Source organism: Fusarium oxysporum, chromosome V (assembly GCF_013085055.1).
Source record: "Fusarium oxysporum Fo47 chromosome V, complete sequence".
NCBI classification, from domain to species: Eukaryota; Fungi; Ascomycota; class Sordariomycetes; order Hypocreales; family Nectriaceae; genus Fusarium; species Fusarium oxysporum.
In genome coordinates this window covers 625,022-643,975 of record NC_072844.1, presented here as the reverse complement: position 1 = coordinate 643,975, position 18,954 = coordinate 625,022, and the positions used below count along the sequence as shown (strand labels likewise).

The 18,954-nt window shown below is 50.2% G+C and overlaps 6 protein-coding genes across 6 annotated transcripts; 1 reads left to right on the top strand and 5 right to left on the bottom strand.

Annotated features, from left to right (window-relative positions):
• Positions 1 to 498: 498 nt before the first annotated feature.
• Positions 499 to 1,567, bottom strand: FOBCDRAFT_33134 (uncharacterized protein). The gene is made up of 2 exons (XM_059612132.1): positions 1,446 to 1,567; positions 499 to 1,227 (listed from the first exon to the last, which is right to left on the bottom strand). The coding sequence occupies exons 1-2, from the start codon at positions 1,467 to 1,469 to the stop codon at positions 598 to 600; spliced, it is 654 nt and encodes a 217-aa protein (XP_059467174.1). The 5' UTR covers positions 1,470 to 1,567; the 3' UTR covers positions 499 to 597.
• A 98-nt stretch (positions 1,568 to 1,665) lies between these two features.
• Positions 1,666 to 4,811, bottom strand: FOBCDRAFT_273665 (SIT4 phosphatase-associated protein-domain-containing protein; the record flags this gene model as incomplete). Its single annotated transcript, XM_054704501.2, has 3 exons — positions 1,666 to 2,595; positions 2,641 to 4,092; positions 4,146 to 4,811. 3 exons carry the CDS (start codon positions 4,809 to 4,811, stop codon positions 1,666 to 1,668), a joined length of 3,048 nt encoding a protein of 1,015 aa, XP_054560476.2.
• A 1,651-nt stretch (positions 4,812 to 6,462) lies between these two features.
• FOBCDRAFT_182142 (peptidase S8/S53 domain-containing protein) lies at positions 6,463 to 7,776 on the bottom strand (the record flags this gene model as incomplete). The annotated part of the gene is made up of 3 exons (XM_031183302.3): positions 6,463 to 7,045; positions 7,091 to 7,441; positions 7,489 to 7,776. 3 exons carry the CDS (start codon positions 7,774 to 7,776, stop codon positions 6,494 to 6,496), a joined length of 1,191 nt encoding a protein of 396 aa, XP_031038944.2. The 3' UTR covers positions 6,463 to 6,493.
• Positions 7,777 to 8,458: 682 nt separating this feature from the next.
• Positions 8,459 to 11,045, bottom strand: FOBCDRAFT_222454 (GC-rich sequence DNA-binding factor-like protein-domain-containing protein). Its single transcript, XM_031183300.3, has one exon. It carries the CDS (start codon positions 10,949 to 10,951, stop codon positions 8,591 to 8,593), a length of 2,361 nt encoding a protein of 786 aa, XP_031038942.2. The 5' UTR covers positions 10,952 to 11,045; the 3' UTR covers positions 8,459 to 8,590.
• A 2,068-nt stretch (positions 11,046 to 13,113) lies between these two features.
• On the top strand, positions 13,114 to 15,805 carry FOBCDRAFT_134913 (armadillo-type protein; the record flags this gene model as incomplete). Its single annotated transcript, XM_031183298.2, has 2 exons — positions 13,114 to 15,723; positions 15,779 to 15,805. 2 exons carry the CDS (start codon positions 13,114 to 13,116, stop codon positions 15,803 to 15,805), a joined length of 2,637 nt encoding a protein of 878 aa, XP_031038940.2.
• A 373-nt stretch (positions 15,806 to 16,178) lies between these two features.
• FOBCDRAFT_222450 (uncharacterized protein) lies at positions 16,179 to 18,110 on the bottom strand. The gene is made up of 3 exons (XM_031183297.3): positions 17,565 to 18,110; positions 17,245 to 17,511; positions 16,179 to 17,191 (listed from the first exon to the last, which is right to left on the bottom strand). Exons 1-3 carry the CDS (start codon positions 17,886 to 17,888, stop codon positions 16,304 to 16,306), a joined length of 1,479 nt encoding a protein of 492 aa, XP_031038939.2. The 5' UTR covers positions 17,889 to 18,110; the 3' UTR covers positions 16,179 to 16,303.
• Between the last annotated feature and the right edge of the window lie 844 nt (positions 18,111 to 18,954).

The following is an 18,954-nucleotide window of genomic DNA, read 5'->3' as shown; positions in this document are numbered from 1 at the left end:
AAACACCCTGCCCTTCCATCCCGTCTTCTCTCCCGCTCTAAACATAAAACAAACTATTAAACCCTCATCCCCATGCCCAAGATCAAAGACCAGAATAATTGTCAAATACGGAGAATCATTCTCCTTTCAAACAAGGACTTCCCGTGTTTCCGAGACGGGAGTCCTCGGTTACAAGCGAGATAAGGCTATAAGCGAGATGAGCTGGGGCCGTTTTAGTGCTCACGCTTCAAGACTCCGTTGGACACGGACCGGTCATGTCTAAGCGCTTGAGAGTTCAGCTATGATTCAGGGGATCCAATCCTCCTGACATAAACGTTCTGTGTATTATTAATCTTGCTGGGGGCGAGATCAAGAGACTGTGATAACACTGAGCGCTGAGAGAAAGATGTTTACATTCCTGGAAAGCCAACCCTCTGCAAAGGAGTAGCACATCAGATGGAGCATCTCATCCCTCCACAACACCCAAACACTACTTACCTCCATACAAGGCACACCACGTAATTGAAACAACTGTCTTGATGCAAGTCTACATACACATAAACCCATAGCAATTCCTATATTCATATCGTACACCATTAATCCCTCCATCTCAGGTATCTAAACCACAACCTCGTCATCGTCAGGATCCTCAATACTCGTTCTTCTCTTGGCCTCCTTAACTTCCACAGCCTTGACTTCATCATCCTTCCCCTCCTCAGCAGCCTGTCTACTCCCCTCCTTTTCCTTCTCCGCCTTTGACAGTCCAAACGGCCATAGTCCACTCAATCCCCTCGTCGAAGCCGAGCCTTCCTTTGCAGGATTCACAGGTTGAGGTCTTATAACGTTTTGAGCGTCGTCTTCCGGCATGGCGAAGTCTCCAAACTCATCGTCATCGTCGTCATCACGCTCGTCGTCTGATTCATTCCCATCTGGCTTTCCTCCACGATCCCTCACCACGTCTCTCCACCATGCGCCCCTTTCATCACCTTGCGTCTGATCATCATCGTCAAAGTCCTCTTCTGTATCGGCAAACGGATCTGTAGGGTTCTCGTCATCGTCATCATCATCGTTACTTAAATTTCCAGATGATTGTGCCTGGTTGTTCTTCTGATGCATCGCCAATCGAGCCGCCAGTTGAAGTCTCGCCCTAGAAGGAGGAATGTTCAGCGGCGGGGGAGGTGGAGGTGGTGGGGGAATCGATGGAGGTTCCATTGATCCTGAGTTCAAGGGGTCCGTATAAGCTCGGAACTAGAAATGTCTCGTCAGTACGAGGCGCTCATGAGTGTGAAATGATCAGTTGACACTAGGAGATGAGTCGGAGGGATAGGCGTCCTGAAAACACTGGCATCGAAGCCTGACCCCCCTTTCCATTTCGTTCCTTCGTAGCAGTGTGCACTCCTAACTCTTGTCTCCGTTGCCAATCATTATTCTATACAGATCCCAAACTAGGTCAATCCAGACCTTACATGATTATACCCCCAGCCATCCATCCGCCCATTCTATCCCACAACGCCTGGTATAAATGTCTCAAAACCTCGTTGCCGTCAGCAGCCTCATGAGCTCTTCAACCTCGACGTCCTCGAAATTCTCAAGGTCGTCAAGTTGCAGCATCTCAGGGCGCCGCCTGACTCGCGTCTCTCGTCTTGTGCGTGGACGATCAAGTGTTCCCCAGTAAGATGCGCCCTCCTAAGGGTTGCCTTCTGGTTTCGAGACATCCTCAACCTGCTCAGCATGCTGTTGCTCTTCATCTTGAGATGAGCGCTGATGGTGTGCTACAGTTTCGTCCAAGTCCATAGGAGACCCCCTTGTGACGTCCTCCCGATAATCCAAGTCAGGGAATTGTGATGCAAAAGTCTCAGGAGACCGCATGATCACATCCTCAAGTGTTTCTGCTATGCCAGGGTATCCAGGGATGCTGTGATCCGAACCATCGTCTTCAGCTTCAGCGGAAACACCACTCACCTCGGAATTGACATCCTCCTCGTTTTCGTCCCCATCTTCGTCCTCCTCATCGCTGCTGCTGCCAAAGCCAGACATTAATGTGGCTCCACTGATAGTGAAAGGGCCGATGCCATTTCCGCTGTCCTGGCTGAGCTCTATTCCCCCGTTAAGGCCAGCTTCCGCAAGTGCACTGGAACCACCACCGCCAGAGCCTCCGCTCAAGCCAGACAGGCCAACGCCACCAAGTCCACTGCCGCCCATTGACCGGTTGCCCATAGCTACCTCCGGTCGTACACCACCAAGGATGGCATTGTCTCGCTCGCGTGTCTCGGCGAGCGATCCCTCAACGTAGCTGATCCATTCCTGGCTCATGACTCGGTCAAGAACAGTCTCCGAGAGGAGCTCCGGGGGATGGCGTTCGGTGAACTTAACAACCTCCTCAGCGATGAGGGTGAGGTGTCCCATGTATCCCATGCGGGTCTTGGTCTTGGCCTGGGACTCGTCGCTGGCCTTTTGGCCGTTGATGATGGCACTTGTAACGTCGGCAGCTTCGAACAATGAAACGGCCAATGTGGGGTTGTAGCTGCGGTCCATGGGGCCGTTGAAAACTTGCTGAACGATATCGTACACAACATTATGCAGAAAGTTGTTCCAGGGGTATGCAAAGAAGAAGTTCTGCCCATGTTAGATGGCAATCAGTGGAGGGCATGATTCACTTACAAGAATGGTTGGGACAACACGGTGTTCAACGAACTGAAGCTTCAGGAAATCTCCAACGACGGGCTCCTCGCTAGCCTGTCCGGTAGGCTGCTGCTCCTCCTTAGGCTTGTCGTCCTTGGCCTCCTCGGTCTTTGTCTCAGTGGTGGAGGCCTCAGCAGTCGCAGCTTGAGCATCACCAGCCGCCTTTTCAGCCGCTTGTGGTGGGCGATCAGCTCCAGATTCCGGTGGAGGAGGAGCAGAGAAGAGAGGTGCAGGCATATCGTCCGGCTGAGGAGAGATACCTCGAGGCTGCTCCTCCACCTTGACGGAGGCATCCGTAGATTCAGCCTTGGATTCTGGCTCGGATGGAGCAGGAGTCAGGATAGCTGAAGAATCAGATGTGTCCTCCTTTGGAGTATCCTCTTGCGTTGTCTTAGGCTTGGATTCCTCGGCCTTTTCGCTGCCGGGCTCCTTGGATTCGGACTTCTCAGTTGAATCAGCCTTAGCAGGCTCTGCAGACGCAGGCTCAGCGGTCTTGGTTTTTGTGGGTGACAAAGGCGCAACCATCAAATCCGGCTCATCGAATCGTGTCTCGTCGCCCTTTGCGGCTGTTTGAGGAGGGCTGAGCGGCTCATCGACAAAGTCATCCTCATCCTTGCTGAGCGATGTTGTAGAAGCGCCAGGAATGTCGTCTTCAGCCTTGACAAACTCATGAGAAGTATCCTCACTCATCTCCTTGCTAGGCTCAACCTCCTCGAAACCATCGTCGTCAGCGTTAGTGACCTCAAGACGTCTCTTCTCCTCGGGTGCAGCGCTTCGCATGGTCAAGTCGTCAGTGGAGTGATCCTCCTCCTTGAGCGGCGCCAACTTGCCCTCGGTACGAAGACGTTGTCGCTCGATATCACGCTGAGCCGTAAGCTCCTCGGAACCTGGCTCATTCAACAAGCCCATGTTACTGCAGTGCAACAACTCGGCCATGAGCTCACATGTCTTAAATCGGTCAAAGCCAAGGGGCTCGAGCTTGACGCCAAAGGTCGAGTCGATCTTCTCCTTCTTAGAGGGAACGTCCATGATTAGGTTCATGAACTTGGGAACGTTCTCAGCGAACAGACGAAGAAGGGTACCCAGGTAGATGGGATCGCGGCTGGAGGGCGCAGCGCTCGCCTCGGTGCCCATATCAGGATCATAGTCGGAGTTGTTCTTTCGAATGACTTCAATAATGATACCAACACCAACTGTCAGAGGGTTGCCGCCGCCAAGCATGTAGCCGATAAGCTGCTCAATGCATGGCTTGGAAACAAGCTGGCGGGTGAGCTCGTTAGGGCCGATGCATTGTTGTTCGTTCTGGGAGGCATTGGCAGAGATGGTGATTATCGCCTTGATGAAGTCACCTGCGGCGGTTTGCACAACCCAGTTGTTCTCGGGGCTGAGGCAGGAAAGAAGGCTCGGGATGATGTCCTTGGAGTACAACCACTAAAGTCATGATGTTAGCACAGATGCATTAGATTAGTGGGGAGATTTCGCACCTCGACCACACCCTGGCCACCCTCGTTACGGTCCAGGGCAATGATTTTGAGCAGTAGGTCCATGACCATAGGACACTCAACATGCTTGAGTAAATTAGGGACAGCATCGGGAAGAGTCGTCAATAATTCCATCATGTCCTCAGTCTTCTTCTCGAACAGAGACTCATTGACTTTTGTGAAGTAGCTCGCCTGGAGGGGATCGAGCGGGGCAGGGCGGGACAAGAAGTTCCAAAAATCGCGAATCAATTGTCTGTTCTCAGCCAAGGCCTCGTAGATGGACCAAGTATCGGAGCTAAGAATCTCGCAAGCTACAAAAGCGTAGCGATTGCGCTTCTTCTCCTGCTCCTCCTCATCGTCGCCCGGGTCGGTGGCGCGGGATGATGCGCGCGGTCGCGAGAGAGAGAGGAAACGGTTCTTGGCCTTGGCCTCTTGGTCGGTGGACTCGTCGGGAGACTCGACGGTCTCGAGCTTTGGAGCGACTACATATTCGAGCAGATTATCGAGGACCTTGTCGCTTCGGAGGTATTCGATGAGCTTTGAGTTGTGCTGCTTGAGCTCCTGGATCAAGTCTGTCTCCTCGAGTAGCTCCTCGAGGGTAAAGTCTGGCTTATCGAGGATTGTGTCGATGGTGGAGATGTTGGCGTAACCGCCGAATCTCCAAAACATGGTGAAGGGTCGATATTCGCTATCGCTGTCGCTGTCGCGGGACCAGCGTTTGGCGGAGGGGAAAGGTTGAAGATTGGATTGTGGAGGAGTCGAAATGGATCATGTAATCAGGTTTAATCGAATCGAGTTGAGTCAGGCAGACGTAGGCGGGTCAGGTCGGTGGGCGGAGAATGAGTTTCAGCAGTCGTTGCGCACTCACTTGCCTCACCTCAGCAAGCGAACTTTGTAGCGGTACGGCTGAATAATAGATAAGGAGTATAAGGTAGTCAGGAATCAGATTGTAACATTCCCAGAATGCCTAATCAATCAATAATCTGCCTTGGTTGTGGTAAGTAGAGAACCTTGAAGCAAAGCAATAGCAAGATGACGACTGTCGCGTCGCATCACTTGTTGCCAAGAATATGGTAAAAGACAGGCAAATAGTGGCCTGGAAAATAAAAAAGCAAAAGCCTCCGAAGTGGTCTCCGAAGAGTAATTCAAACAGACAGTTCGTCCGTCAGTTGCGGTGATGTCAGGCTCTCACGATGGAGGAGCTGGAAGTGGTTGATTGAGGAAGCACGGGCACGGGCACAATCACAAGCGGGCAAACAGTAGGTGGCCGCTGAGCACAGAAGGGCTTCCAGTGGTTTAGCGAGCGGCAGCGGCAGCGGCAAAGAGCGCCAACGATAATCAGCACAGCACAAGCCAGGCCAGGACTAAAGGCTAAGCTGAAAATCCATACCGAGATAAGACCAGGTTCACACGCACGCGACACTCAGCACATGGAAAATTGATTCCATGGCAATGTTTGTGGCGGCTGCAGCGGTTGAATTGATGAAGCTGATGGTGGGTGACATTTGGGCTTGCAGAAGCGTTTTTTGCTCGCGATCGAATTGATATACGATACTCTATCTGAATCACCATTGTTTATCTGATAATATTATTGTCTTGTGTTTATTGTTTGTTGTTTCTATCTGTACCATGTCCATACGATGTATGCGTCTGGCTTATGTGGAGAAGAAGGCCTCGAATCAAAACAGGAAAAGGGGGCAACGCCGCGAACAGGAGCAGAAGGATCTGGATGTAATTTACGCTGCATGATGACAGCAGCCAACGTCACAGTTCAACTCACTCACTGGGTTATACAATGTGGTCATATTGTTACACAGGTTCATCAACCATTTTCTCTGCTGGACAGTGGGTGACATTACTGCGAGCTACAAGATCCCCCCGGAACCGGCTATCTCATCACGGACCTCCTCTTTTCCTCTTTCATCATCCCAACCCTGCCCTGCCACGTTTTCTGTGCTCGCACCATTGACATCGACACCCTCATTTGTTTCTGCGTGGCTTGATAAACCGGCCAATTGATAGGCTCAGAATCCAGACACAGTTTGAACACTAACCTCAAGCAAAGCATGAAACAGTGAATCACATGGCCTTCTAGTTTTTTGATGATGTCTATCGGCGCTGTTTGCTTACCCTATATCTCTTCATGCAAATTCTCTCATGTGAGGACGATGAGAGGGAACAAACAATACAGAGGCAAATCGTATAAATGTTGTCAGAAGATATTGTCAAAAAAGCATGTTCAAAGCATAGAATATTTAAACGAGTGTATCTAAGAAATAAACGAATGCCCTCTGATACCCCAATCGTTTATGTCTATCACCATCTCAAACACCAAACCATACATCCTCACTCTAACTCGGCGGAGCTCCGTTATAAGCCAACAAATTCGGGCTCCCGCTGCCAGCATCCTGAACAACACCACTCGTCGCCAACTCCTTCAATCTTCTCGCCACACTCTCAGGCGTCGTCAAGCCCTCCTTCGCTCTCAAATACAGCGACAAACCCGCAACATGAGGACATGCCATACTGGTACCACTGATGGTATTAGTAGCACTGTTACTGGTATACCAAGCACTCTTGACATTTACACCCGGCGCGAATAGATCAACAAGCTCGCCGTAGTTGGAGAAGCTGGCTCGTTTGTTGTCAACGTCGATTGCTCCTATGGTCGTGGCGTTGGGGGCCGAGGCGGGTGAGTACTTGGCGGCATCGGCATTGTCGTTTCCTGCTGCGACTACGGTGTGGACTCCGGCGCTGTAGGCAGCTTGGACGGCGGCGTTGAAGGCGTCTGAGCGACTGCCACCGAGGGACATGGATATAACAGCCTGTTCTTTGCGGCCTGGGGTGTTGGTGATGTTGGTCACAGCCCAGTTGTACCCATCAAGCACGATATCAGTTCGAGACTGCGAATGTCAGCAGAGTCTATGAATGAGGAGCAAAAGACTTACACTGCCGGTGTGAAACACCTTAACTGCAATCAAGTTTGCTCTTTTGGCTACGCCATACTCTTTACCGGCAATAGTACCAGCACAATGTGTCCCATGACCATTGGCATCGACAAACTCAGTACCAGGATAAGCATTGTAACCCAAAGCAGCCCGGCCCTGAAACTCGTCATGCCCGATATTGATACCAGTATCAACAACATACGCATACGTCCCAGCGCCAGCAGACGAATCATAAATGTAATTGTTGAAATGAGGAGTGCGATGCGAGATAGAGCCGAGACCCCAAGTCGATCTCTGCTGAGTGATGGTCTCGTAAAGATTGATCTTGCGAACAGGCTCAACAGCAAGGACCTAGCAACATCAATATCGAGGAACCACAAGAGGAGGAGTTGGCTTACATCTTTGCTCTTCTTAATCTCCTTGATAGTCTGCTTATCAAAGTCTCCAGAGTACCCCTTATAGGTCGTCTCATTCCAGACCAGTTTGACACCATCTTCAGTACGACGGAAAACACTTCCGTTATGGATACCATCAACCCAATCGATGTGCTGCTCGACTTTCTTCTCGTCAAGTTTCTGTTTCAGGGTAACGATGTAGGCGCCCTCGATAATATCATCATCGTCTGTTACGGTTGGAGCAGCAATGATCGCAGGCAGAAGAGCAAGGAGGAGCTTAAGGTAATGCATCTTGAACGAGAAGAGTTTGGCGAGGATGATAATTTCCAACAGAAAGAGAAGGGCTTCTTCTTATAGGGTTTAGATATCACATTGTTCTTCTGTCTTCGGAGTTGGCGATCTGAACTTGTGAGTCTTCCGGACCCTGTACACCATTCTGCAACTCAATGTCTTTGATTCAACTTGCACATTAATCTCTATCAACCGACAAGAAAGAAAAATATCTTATAACGGATATTTTAATGAAGATCCGTCTAGAATCTGAAACTCAATCTTCTAGATGTCACATCAGAATCTCTTTTTGCTACTAGGGAAAACGTCTTCTGGTGAAGAACTTCGAGAAAGAATGGCAATTGTGGCAGCCACGCTTATGAACTTGTACGTAATCCTCCCTCAGTTGCAAATCATAGTCTTGAAACCGAGGACATATTGCTATTTGGGCTTGTTCTAGATATGTGCTAAGGGTATGGTGACGGCGATGGGTACATGGACAAATTGAGGTATAACGCTCAGCAGGATCAGCCTGTTGCAGTCTCTTGGTCATCACCTAAACAGAGTCTATTGCCCGTTCTGCTGCAGCTTTAGAGGGAGATATTTGAGTAATAGATGCTCACTCAAGTGTATCGGACTATACAGAAGACCCTCGACATCACTCACGGAACAACCGAAGCTGAGGAAAATCAGGGTTGAGACACTGACAACGTGACACATCTTTCCAGATGGCCATATGATTCATTTCTATAAACCCCTATTCAAATCTATATTCCCACGCTACATTATCGCCGCTCAGCCGAGACACTCCATCTGCGTATCTCCGTCCAACTCATCACGCCCCTGCCACCGCCCTCGCCATGACCTTCAACCCCGTATCAAACTCCGCCTTCACACCCTTGACCTCCATAACATCCTCCGGCAACAACCCCCTCCACCAAGCATACCAATCCGCCACCTCGCCCAAGTCAACCTCGTCAAGCGACAGCCACTCCGTCAGCGTCTTGTGCCACTTGGGGAACAAATGCTGTATCAGCACCTCGGCAATAACCCTTCGGCCGAGCGTGGGCGTCCATTTCAGAATACCCCTGAGCACAGGAAGACTCGGTTCCTGATCTGCTGGCTCGACTGAGAAGTTTCGCTGGAGGTATTTGCCCATTGACGGGAGGACGTGGGACATTACGAGCGGTCGCCATTGATCGCCGAGAATGCGTTCCCATTTTGTAAGACCAGGTAAGCGACCCTCCTTGAAATCCCATACGTCGATGAGTTGTCTGAACTTTCTCTTGACGTCTGCTACAAGACCTGTTCCCTTGGGGTCAAGATGGTATGAGGGGAGGTATTGAAGCCATGGGAATAGCCATATGTGCGGTAGACTGTGGTGCTGACGTCTGTTCTTAGGATTCCAGTCTGATACTGCTGTTTCCAACTTCCGAGCGATGTTGTCGATGAATTGTGCGCGGACAAAGGATGGTAAGAGGTCATCCCAGGCCTCCATGACGCTGAGCATCTTCTCTGGCTCAAAGACATCCCATGACCGGACAGCCGCGAGTGCTTTGGGTAGCCAATTCTTGTACATCATGCTTTCGTATGGTGTTGTGGATTTGTGATGACGGCGGTAGATGTCGTCTGTATTGACTGCTGCCGAGGAATCCCACTTGCCGACAGATTTGCCATTCGTTGTCGATGGCATGAGTAGTGATTTTAGTTCTTTGAGATCTGATGCGAAGCGTGTTGGCTCTTGTAGGAGATCCCAGTCTCCTTCTCGAAGGAAAGGATGGATAGCCGCAACCGCGATATCGGCAATCTCTGATGTCGTGGCCTTGAGTTCAAGGGCTTTCTTCAGGCACCCGATAACTTGATCCCAGTCGGCTGTTGCAAGCTCTCCGCTGACCAACTCAGAAAAGACCTGCAGTCTCTCGAAATCCGATCGTAAATCGTCCATCTCCTGCTCCTTTTCCTTGAGCTCGAGGTCTATCCACGTCTTCCTCTCTTGCAAGCTCTTCCATTCATCAGAAAAGGCTAACAAGTCTGCTTGCGCTCTCTTGACAAGCTTCCTCGCCTCTATCACTTCCGTTGATTCGGGTGTGGCAGTTCCTGTCGTCGGTGTCATGATACCACTCGTTGATGTGAGCATCTTGCTTCCAGGCCCTGTCATATCGAGAATAGGGGCAAATGCATCTGGGATATGAAGACCTGGAGCCGCAGCCTTGAGCTCCTCTGCCGTAAGGTATTTCGGTTTCTGTCGTCTTGGTGTACTTGTTGCGCTGTCAAACGCAGCTCCTAGGGACTTCTTTTTTGCCTTCTTTCGTTTCTTCTTTTCCTCCTCGTCCGAATCGATAACTTCTTCTCCTCGCATTTTGGCTTGTCGCTTCTCTTCTTTCCGTTCCTGTTCAGACTTCTCCTTCACAGCACCAAGACCAATGCCCTGCGGTCGGAGGTTCGCTTCGATAATGACGTTTCGACCCTGGCCTTCCTTACCAAGACCTTGTCCCTCCTGGTAGCCCATCTTTGCCATCATTCGGGCACCGAAAGACTTCGGGTTTGTCTTGCCCTTTGCGCCAAAGGCACTCGGTTGTGGCTTATTACGTGGTGTCGGAGAGCCCTCGTCGCGCGGGTTCTTGAGGACAGGATCGTTTGCTGACGATGGGACAAAGCCCATACCGAGAGGGTTCTTGCCATCGAATCGGGTTCGAAATGACGGTCGAGCTGTTGCTTCGGCGCTTACGCTTCGACTTGAATTTTGGGTATCGCTCTGTGCAAAACCGCGTGCAACACCCCCGAAGCCTAGTCCTACTCCAGTGTTGCCCTCCTCCTCATCATCGTCGTCTTGGTCCATTGCGCTTCCTAGCATCGGCCGATTATCGTCGGAATCTTCATCACCATCTTCTTTATCGCTTCCTGCGCCTGTTGACACAAAGTTCATGCCTTTATTTCTCAAGGTTGTCCTCTTCCATTTTCTAGCAGGTCCGTCGTCTTCGCTATCGGAGCCAAAGATGCCCAGCGCAGCCTTCTCTTTGTTATTACCACCGACACGACGCCTCTTTCGGGGGTTAAAATCACCGAAGTCGTTGTCGGCATCAAGACCTGGCGGGAGGTGCTCGTCTTCAGATTCGGATGCTGATGAAGAATATTCGGCCGCGGCGGCTTTGGTGAGTCGTGAGGGGTCAAAGGAAGGGCGCGATGAACCGTTCATCTTGAGAGAGTGTTCTTGATAACTCTCTATATGTCGTTTGTGAGTTCCGCGTGCGAAAGCGCACTTGAAGCAAGGAGAAGCAATACTTGCGACGCGACAGGCAGACGTAGAAATAAACTGGAAGCTTGGGCATGACGATGTTGGAGAGCCTTATCTTATCGGCACGTGATGACTTGAAACTTGGTCACCTGAGAGACCAATCATAAGAAAGCCATTCATTTTTCCTTCGTTAGTTACACACTTCAAGTTATCCAATGATTCTGTCTTGTATTTCTTTAATCTGATAGGATGGCTAAGTTATTCCAATCATGCTTTAGAGTCTGGCAGGTCTGGTTCCTGGACCAGGATGGAGAGACGGCCCGTGCTGGACTCTTATCACCACGTGATTCCATCCGATAGCCTTCGCGGTTACTTTTACTAGGTGCTCTCTTGCAGCAATTCGGGACCTTCCATGTCGGGCTCGAGAGAGACTTGGCGAGTGGTCAGGCACATCGGGTTCTGATGTTGAAGGCTCTTGGTAGAAATAAGAAATCACAGAACTATAAGAGATTCTCTTTGAGATCCCACTATAAATTGATTTCCCATCCCGAAGTGACTTATGTTAAACTATGGTCACAAAGACCTTGAAGTGAGCATATGCTCAACAAGCATCTGTAAACACTGGACTTTCAACGCTAAAAGCAACATCAGAAAACAGGAGGCTTCATCAATCACTTTTCTCCACGGACCAGTCATGACGGGACCTTCGAGTGCATTTTTGAGGTTTTGCCATGTCCAGAATTACCCCTCAATCAATATGTCTTGGATTCCTTGTCCAAGCTTGTTGAAGAATGTGGATAGCACACCAACGCACATCAGTCTTTAGTTTATAGCATGCATGACACGTCAATAGCTTACTAGAAGGTTCGTGACTACGCAATGAAAAGCAAGGCGAACTTCAGTAGGGCAGATTGAATGCTTTGATCAAATGTAAGGAACATTTTATGGCGTTGGAGCCTTGACCCTGCAGTTGAGCTGAAGGCTTGCAGCTACAGTTGGAATGTAAGAGCAGTCCCTTGCGCGTGACATATGTTCTTCTCAATCTGAAGGGAGTATTGTTCAAAAAGACAGATTTGTGGCTGATGATTCGATGGTAGAAGTAATCTGGAAGTAATTCTTGATTTTTAAAAGTGTTTTGTCCCGTAATTAATTCTGAACCGTTTCTTGGCCGTAGGTGTTGATCTTCATGCGTTTTGACGTTGGTGTGGCTGCAGTCTGTTTCTGGGGCAATGGCGCAGATTGGGCGTCAATAAAGAGAACCGGGCCACTTGAATGACAACACACCACAAGAGTCATAAGCCAGGAACGTCTATTTTGAAGGGTCTGTGGCACAGCATCTAAACCCATTTAACTCTCAATATAACTCTTGTCTTTCCCAATTCGACAAAACATCTGCACTATCAACCTCACCTCACAGACAAACAAACTGTAAGTAAGGTCCCTGGAAATCAGACTCCATATTCTGTTCTGTCCCGCCGTCATTTTAGGCACTTCAATTTCAACCCCTGTAAATCAGGTGACGGACGCTTGTTGACTTTCAGTCTTTCCCCTCCAAAAAATGAACAAGACCATTTGATCGTCCCTCACCCAAACCAAACAACAAGGATCTGGGAACAAATAGAGTCCCTTGCCTGTTCTTACCTCACCCTGCCCTGCTTCCTTATTTTGGCAGTTGCTTCTTTGTTGCTCATGCTTGTTCCTCTACAGATTTGGATTCACTAACCTTGCGCCGGGCTATCCTCTATAGAAAGAACGACGCACTTCTGCTTTGTTTCCTCTTGAACATCCATCCATTGCCCTTTCACTCACGCGACAAAGCCTCTTCCCTCTATTTGATACCCGCAGTTCAATCCGCTGCTTTAAAACTCTGGTACGTTCAACTTACATTCACTCGAATATCATCAAGCCTGTTCTTGCTCCTGTAGAGCGTCTCGCGCGCTTATGAGAGCCCAACCAGAGCTATACATATGATGGATCCTCCTCGCCGCTCTCGTTTATTTCATAAGCTAATTACCCGCTTAGTCCGCTTTATAAAGCACAACAAGAAGAAACAACAACATCCACTCGAAAGATACCCCGTCTCGAGCTCTCCCCAATACACATTTTCCCCCTCAAACACTACCATGGCTGAAGAAGAAGATTTTAGCTCCATACCCTTGGCGGACCGCTTCGCTCACAAGGTCTGGAAGGTTAGAAAAGGAGCATATGAAGAAGCAACCAAGCAGTTCGAAAAGTCTCCCGACGAGTCCGATCCTTGTTTCCGACCATTTTTGAACGAACCCGGCCTGTGGAACAAAGCAGTTCTCGATTCAAACGTCGCCGCTCAACAAGAAGCCGTCACCGCCCTATGCGCATTCCTCAAATATGGTGGACGAGACTGCTGTCTACGGACGCGAAATCAGACCATTACACCGATGGTCGAGAAGTGTCTATCCTCCACACGTGCCGCGATCAAGCAAAACTCCATCGAAGCTTTGCTTTTGTACATTGAGCTCGATGTCGCTGGACCGGTCATTGAGGACATGCTGCCCGGTCTTTCCAACAAGGTTCCCAAGAACGTTGCTGCGACACTGAACGCCCTTACACAAATCTTTCACAACTATGGTTGCAAGGTCGTCGATCCCAAACCTGTGCTCAAAGCGCTCCCAAAAGCCTTCGGTGCCGCCGACAAGAACGTCCGTGCTGAGGCAACGAACTTGACAGTCGAACTTTACAGATGGCTCAGGGAGGCTATGAAGCCCATGTTCTGGGGCGAGCTCAAGCCTACCCAACAGACCGATTTGGAAGCGCAGTTTGAGAAGATCAAGGCCGAAGGCCCTCCCAAGCAAGAACGACTCCTCCGATCGCAACAAGAAGCTATTGACGCTGCTCCCGAAGGTGGCGAGGAGGGTGAAGAAGGCGAAGCAGAGGGCGACGATGTTGGCGAGGTAGACGCTTTCGATTTGGCTGAACCTCAGGATGTCAGCAAGAAGATCCCGCCTAACTTCAGCGATCTACTTGCCTCCTCGAAGTGGAAGGACCGAAAAGAAGCAGTCGACGGTCTTCACCAGGCACTTAATGTTCCTCGCATCAAGGAAACCGATTTCAATGAAGTTTGTCGCGGATTGGCCAAATGCATGAAGGACGCCAATGTTGCCGTCGTCACTCAGGCTGCTCTCTGTATCGAGGCTCTCGCAAAGGGCTTGCGAAAGGCCTTTGCCAAGTATCGCAGCATTGTGATGCAGCCCATCATGGACCGACTCAAGGAGAAGAAGGCTTCTGTCGCGGATGCTCTCGGCGCCGCTCTCGACGCTGCTTTCGCCTCCACCGATTTGACTGAGTGTCTTGAGGACATCACCACATACCTTGGAAACAAGAACCCTCAGGTCAAGGAGGGTACCATGAAGTTCTTAATTCGCTGCCTACGAAACACCCGAGATGTGCCCAGCAAGCCCGAGCAAGCTACCATCTGCGAGGCTGGAAAGAAGCTCTTGTCCGAGTCAAGCCCTGCTCTTCGAGATGGCGGTGCTGAGATTCTTGGTACCATCATGAAGATTATTGGTGAGCGTGCTATGACACCTAACCTGGAAGGTCTGGACGACATCCGCAAGAACAAGGTCAAGGAATTCTTCGAGGCCGCCGAAGTCAAGGCAAAGGAGAAGCCCAAGCCCAAGGCGGCACCTGCACCTAAAGCGGCGCCTCCCAAGAAAGTCATGGCTGGAAAGAAGCCTATGGCCAAGAAGGCTGCTCCTGCTGCCGCTGCGGCTCCAGTAATGCCAGATGATACTCCTCCCACTCCTCAGCCAAGCTCTCGACCTGCCGCTGGCAAGCTCGGAAAGCCTACACTTGGAGGATTGAAGGGCCCCCAGAAGAGGACCCTTGGAGGTCCGGCACCTGGCTCTCCTCGCCGAGCGCCCGCTGCCCCTGTCATGCCCGATGACGAGCCTGCACCACCCGCTCAACCTCGCCTTGGTCTCTCTCGTGGACTTGCCGGACGCTCTCTCGCCAAACCTACCGCACCCTCACCCCCAGTCGCACCAGCCTCGCCGCCTCCATCTAGCGGTCTCACTGCTGTGGAGCGCGCCGAGATTGAGGAGCTTAGAGCAGCCAACGACCGGCTAACCCGTCAAGTTGATGAGATGCGACAGGAACGTAGCAAGTTCATGTCAGAGATTCAAGAGCTCAAGAACCAGAATGCTGGCCTCATCGAAGACCACACCCGAGACGTCTTGAGCATCAAGGCCAAGGAGACACAATTGGTCCGCGCGAGAAGCGATGCAGAGGCTACGGAACAGACCAACGACCGCCTGCGACGCGAACTAGAAAGACTTAAGAAGGCTTTGAGCCGTGCCGAAGGATTGGGTAGCTCTGGAAATGGTATGAACAGCCCTGGACTTGCTTCTCCCACACACGATGATGTCTACCGAGACCATGGACCTCCCTCGGTGAGCCGCCATAGAATGAGCATCACCAGCAGTATGTCTGAAGAGAAGGAAAATGGCGAGCAGATGATTCCTCGCAACAAGCTTAGCCCTGAGATGCGATATGCTGGTAGCGCAAGCTCATCCGGACGTGGATCTCCCGCACGAGGCTTCAGAAGTGCTGCATCATATCGCGACGACGACCATGCGCCAGCACCTTCTCAACGTCCTATGTCATCGCTACCTCAGCCTACTGGAGGCAATGGTGCCGAGAGTTGGAGAAGGGCAGCAGAGGTGACAAGTCAGTTGAAGGCCCGAATTGAACAGATGAAGGTACGTTAACCCAACACTGCTAGTATCCCATGCGACGGAAACTGACCATCTACAGGCCAAGCAAGGGCTCGCTCGACCTTAGGAGCATTGTTAGAAACTCGGCGTGCAATGATTGTTTGTTCTAGTACTTTAACGATGATGATTTTTGGGAGGTTTATGGCGGAAAAGCTGGATGGGTACTCCTGGGACTGACACAGACGGTCCTGGCCAGGTTGCATTTTCACGGCGTTGGAAGTTGTGCCACCATCTGTCTTGAGTGTTTCGCTTCTCTTCGAGGGTCTGATAGAATTACACATGGGCCAAGGCTGTGTTTGGGATTTTGCGAAGCAATACCCGCGGCGGGTCAGAGATACCTAGTTTTTTTTTTTAATGCATCGGATTGGTGATTTGCCTTCATATTACAGTATTCATTTCAAGGGTGATGTCCATCTTTGTGAACTCAAACATAATCTTGAATTTAAACGTAGCATCCTGTGACATCAATTCATTAACTGTCATGTAAGAAATAAATACAGCAAATCCCGGAACTCCGTTATGATCGCTAAGCGCTTCAGCTCAACTTGGTCATTGCGACAGCAACTTATTCCTTCTTGTCCTTCTTACCCTCAGATTTATCATCCTTCTTCTCGTCGGACTTTTCCTCCTTCTTGTCTTCAGACTGGTCCTTCTTATCGTCCTTCTTGTCGGACTCTTGCTTGGAGTCGTCCTTTGACTCCTTGTCGGATGATTCCTCTGACTTCTTGTCCTTGTCGTCCTTGCTGTCTTCATCAGACTGAGACTTTTTATCCTCGACCTTGGACTCATCCTTCGAGTCAGACTCCTTCTTGTCATCCTTGGACTCACCCTCGTCCTTAGACTCAGAGTCCTTGCCATCATCCTTCTTCTCAGTATCCTTGTCCTTGTTCTCGCTCTTCTCCTCGTCCTTCTTGTTACCCTCCTCAGAAGCCTTGTTCTTGTCGTCACCCTTCATAGCCTTATCATCGCCCTTGCCATCCTTCTTCTTACCCTTCTTCTCCTCTTCCTTCTTCTTCTTCTCGGCCTCCTTTGCCTTCTTTTCTTCTTCCTCCTTTTGCTTTCGTCGACGTGCCTTCTCCTCAGCCTCTAGCTTCTCCCAGTTGGTATCGTGATCAGCAATACCAGACCTGGCGAAGTTGTCGCTCAGACCCTTGGCAGTGATGGCATCGCCTTGCTTGATCTTGGCGCGGCCGATGAGAGAGATGAAGATAGCGAAGCCGACCATGGCTGTGAGAAGGAAGCGGTATGAGCCGTACCATCGAGGTGCCCATCCCTTTGTTGCAGCGCGGGAATCGGCGAAGTAAAGAGCGACGAAGGCCATGAACTGAGAAGTAAGAGCGTACTCTACGGGGAGCATAAGAGTTGGCCATGCGACAATGGAAGCTGCAAGGCCCATGCCGTAGCGGAAACGGGTTCGTTCACGAAGGGGTTGCTTTTCGGCGTACTCGAGACCCTGATCGCTGGAGGTTAGCTAAATGTGTAGCTATTGTGAAGCTGTATACTTACCCAGTGAATAGCACCAAGGAAAGAGATGATGACAGCACCATATCCAAGCTGAATAGGCTCAAGGGCGCTTAGCAGGTATTTGGCTGTCTCATGATCGATCATGATAGCATCGTAGAAGGAGTTGCCCGTAGGAATGGGCTTGTTCAAGTCCCAAGCGAGGAAGACGGTCGAAAGCGAAGTTCCCAGGTAGGGCAGTGTACCAGCCAAACCGAGGATGCTCGACTCGCGCGGGACGTCTGTAAAGGTAAAGGTATCTTTGACAACGTCCTTCAAACTGTTAGAATCCTTCGAATCGAGTGTTACGCTAGATTGAAGCTTACAATATCGTGCTTGAGCTCACTAGTCATGTCTTGATCAGCGCTCTTGGAGCCCTGAGCTGTAGACGCAGCATTGGCGACCGAACTCTTAGATGAAACAACACTTGGGTTGGACTGAAGGAGCTCTTGTCCCCGCTTGCGCTCAGCTTCAATGTCAATGGGCTGCTTGGGAGGAGGAGGATTCTCTTCGTCGGATTTGCTAGAGTATGCGGCGCGCTGCTGACGCAAAAGAGGCGCAATTGATGCGCGGGGGAGGAATTGCGAAGCTCTATTGGAAGAAGCTCTTGAGGCAACGCCCCAAAGGGAGCGAGAAGAGGTACGGAACATTGTCAATGTTATAGATGGAGTTCAATTAGAAGCACGCGAGTAACTGCTGCAACCAGACCAAGCTGATTTCATCTGATAACCGAAAAGGTATGAAAGGAGAAAAGAGTAAAAAAGGTCTGGAATGGAAGGCCAGCTGAAACTGAAATACCATGAGGATCGGTGTTTCAATGGAGACACCACAATCATGGAAGCTTCCTGTTATTCCAAGATCTTGGAGCTATCTACGTAATGGCTTGCTTGTTACAGTTTCCTTAGTAATTGTACCTGGAACTGGAAATTGGGGAAATATAATTTCTGCTTGTCACACGTAGAGACAGTCCCGTCCGGCCCGGAAAAGGAGGCCAAGCCGTTCATGGATGTGCCATTTTGTTCTGTTTTTGTTGTCACGCCTACATCATCGCGATGGACGTGAAGCTATGTCGTGACGTCATGAGAGTTGTATTTTGGTGGAATAGCTCTAGACTTCGTTCGGGTGGGCAGCCATTGATATAAACACCAACCAGAAATAGCCCTGAAAGTGAGAATAGCTACCGAAATCGGCAATGATGAGAGGAGGGAATGCACAGATAGCTAAACCTTCTATCGTATTGTTGATATCGATAAAATAGTCATGATATTTAACAGATCAACTCTGCCAAGTCCTTGTTTAGAAGATCTTCCAAGATGCCCCACCAAAAGTGCCCTGTGCTTTGATGTGCTCCAGGGCTAGGTCCAGCTGTTAGCAGCTTCTACAATCTACAGTAGGTACCCGACCGCGTTGGAGCGTAAAAAAATAAAGCTACTGTCAATCCAAAGCCAATTCGGTACTTGCTCCTCCACCAGAATCAATGCCAAATAACAAGTACCTCTGACAGCATCGTCATACACGCCACACCATTCCCCAAAACCGCTGCTTCCCACTTTTGCTCCGGGCCCAGCTGCGTCACTCACTCACAGCCCGACACGAAACCCACCTTTTCAATATCTCCTCCATCACCGAGTTTCGTCCATCTTTGTTACTCGAGAGGCACAATCGATAATACCCTCATCCACCGAATCCCGCTTTCCCCCTCTATTTCACCCAACA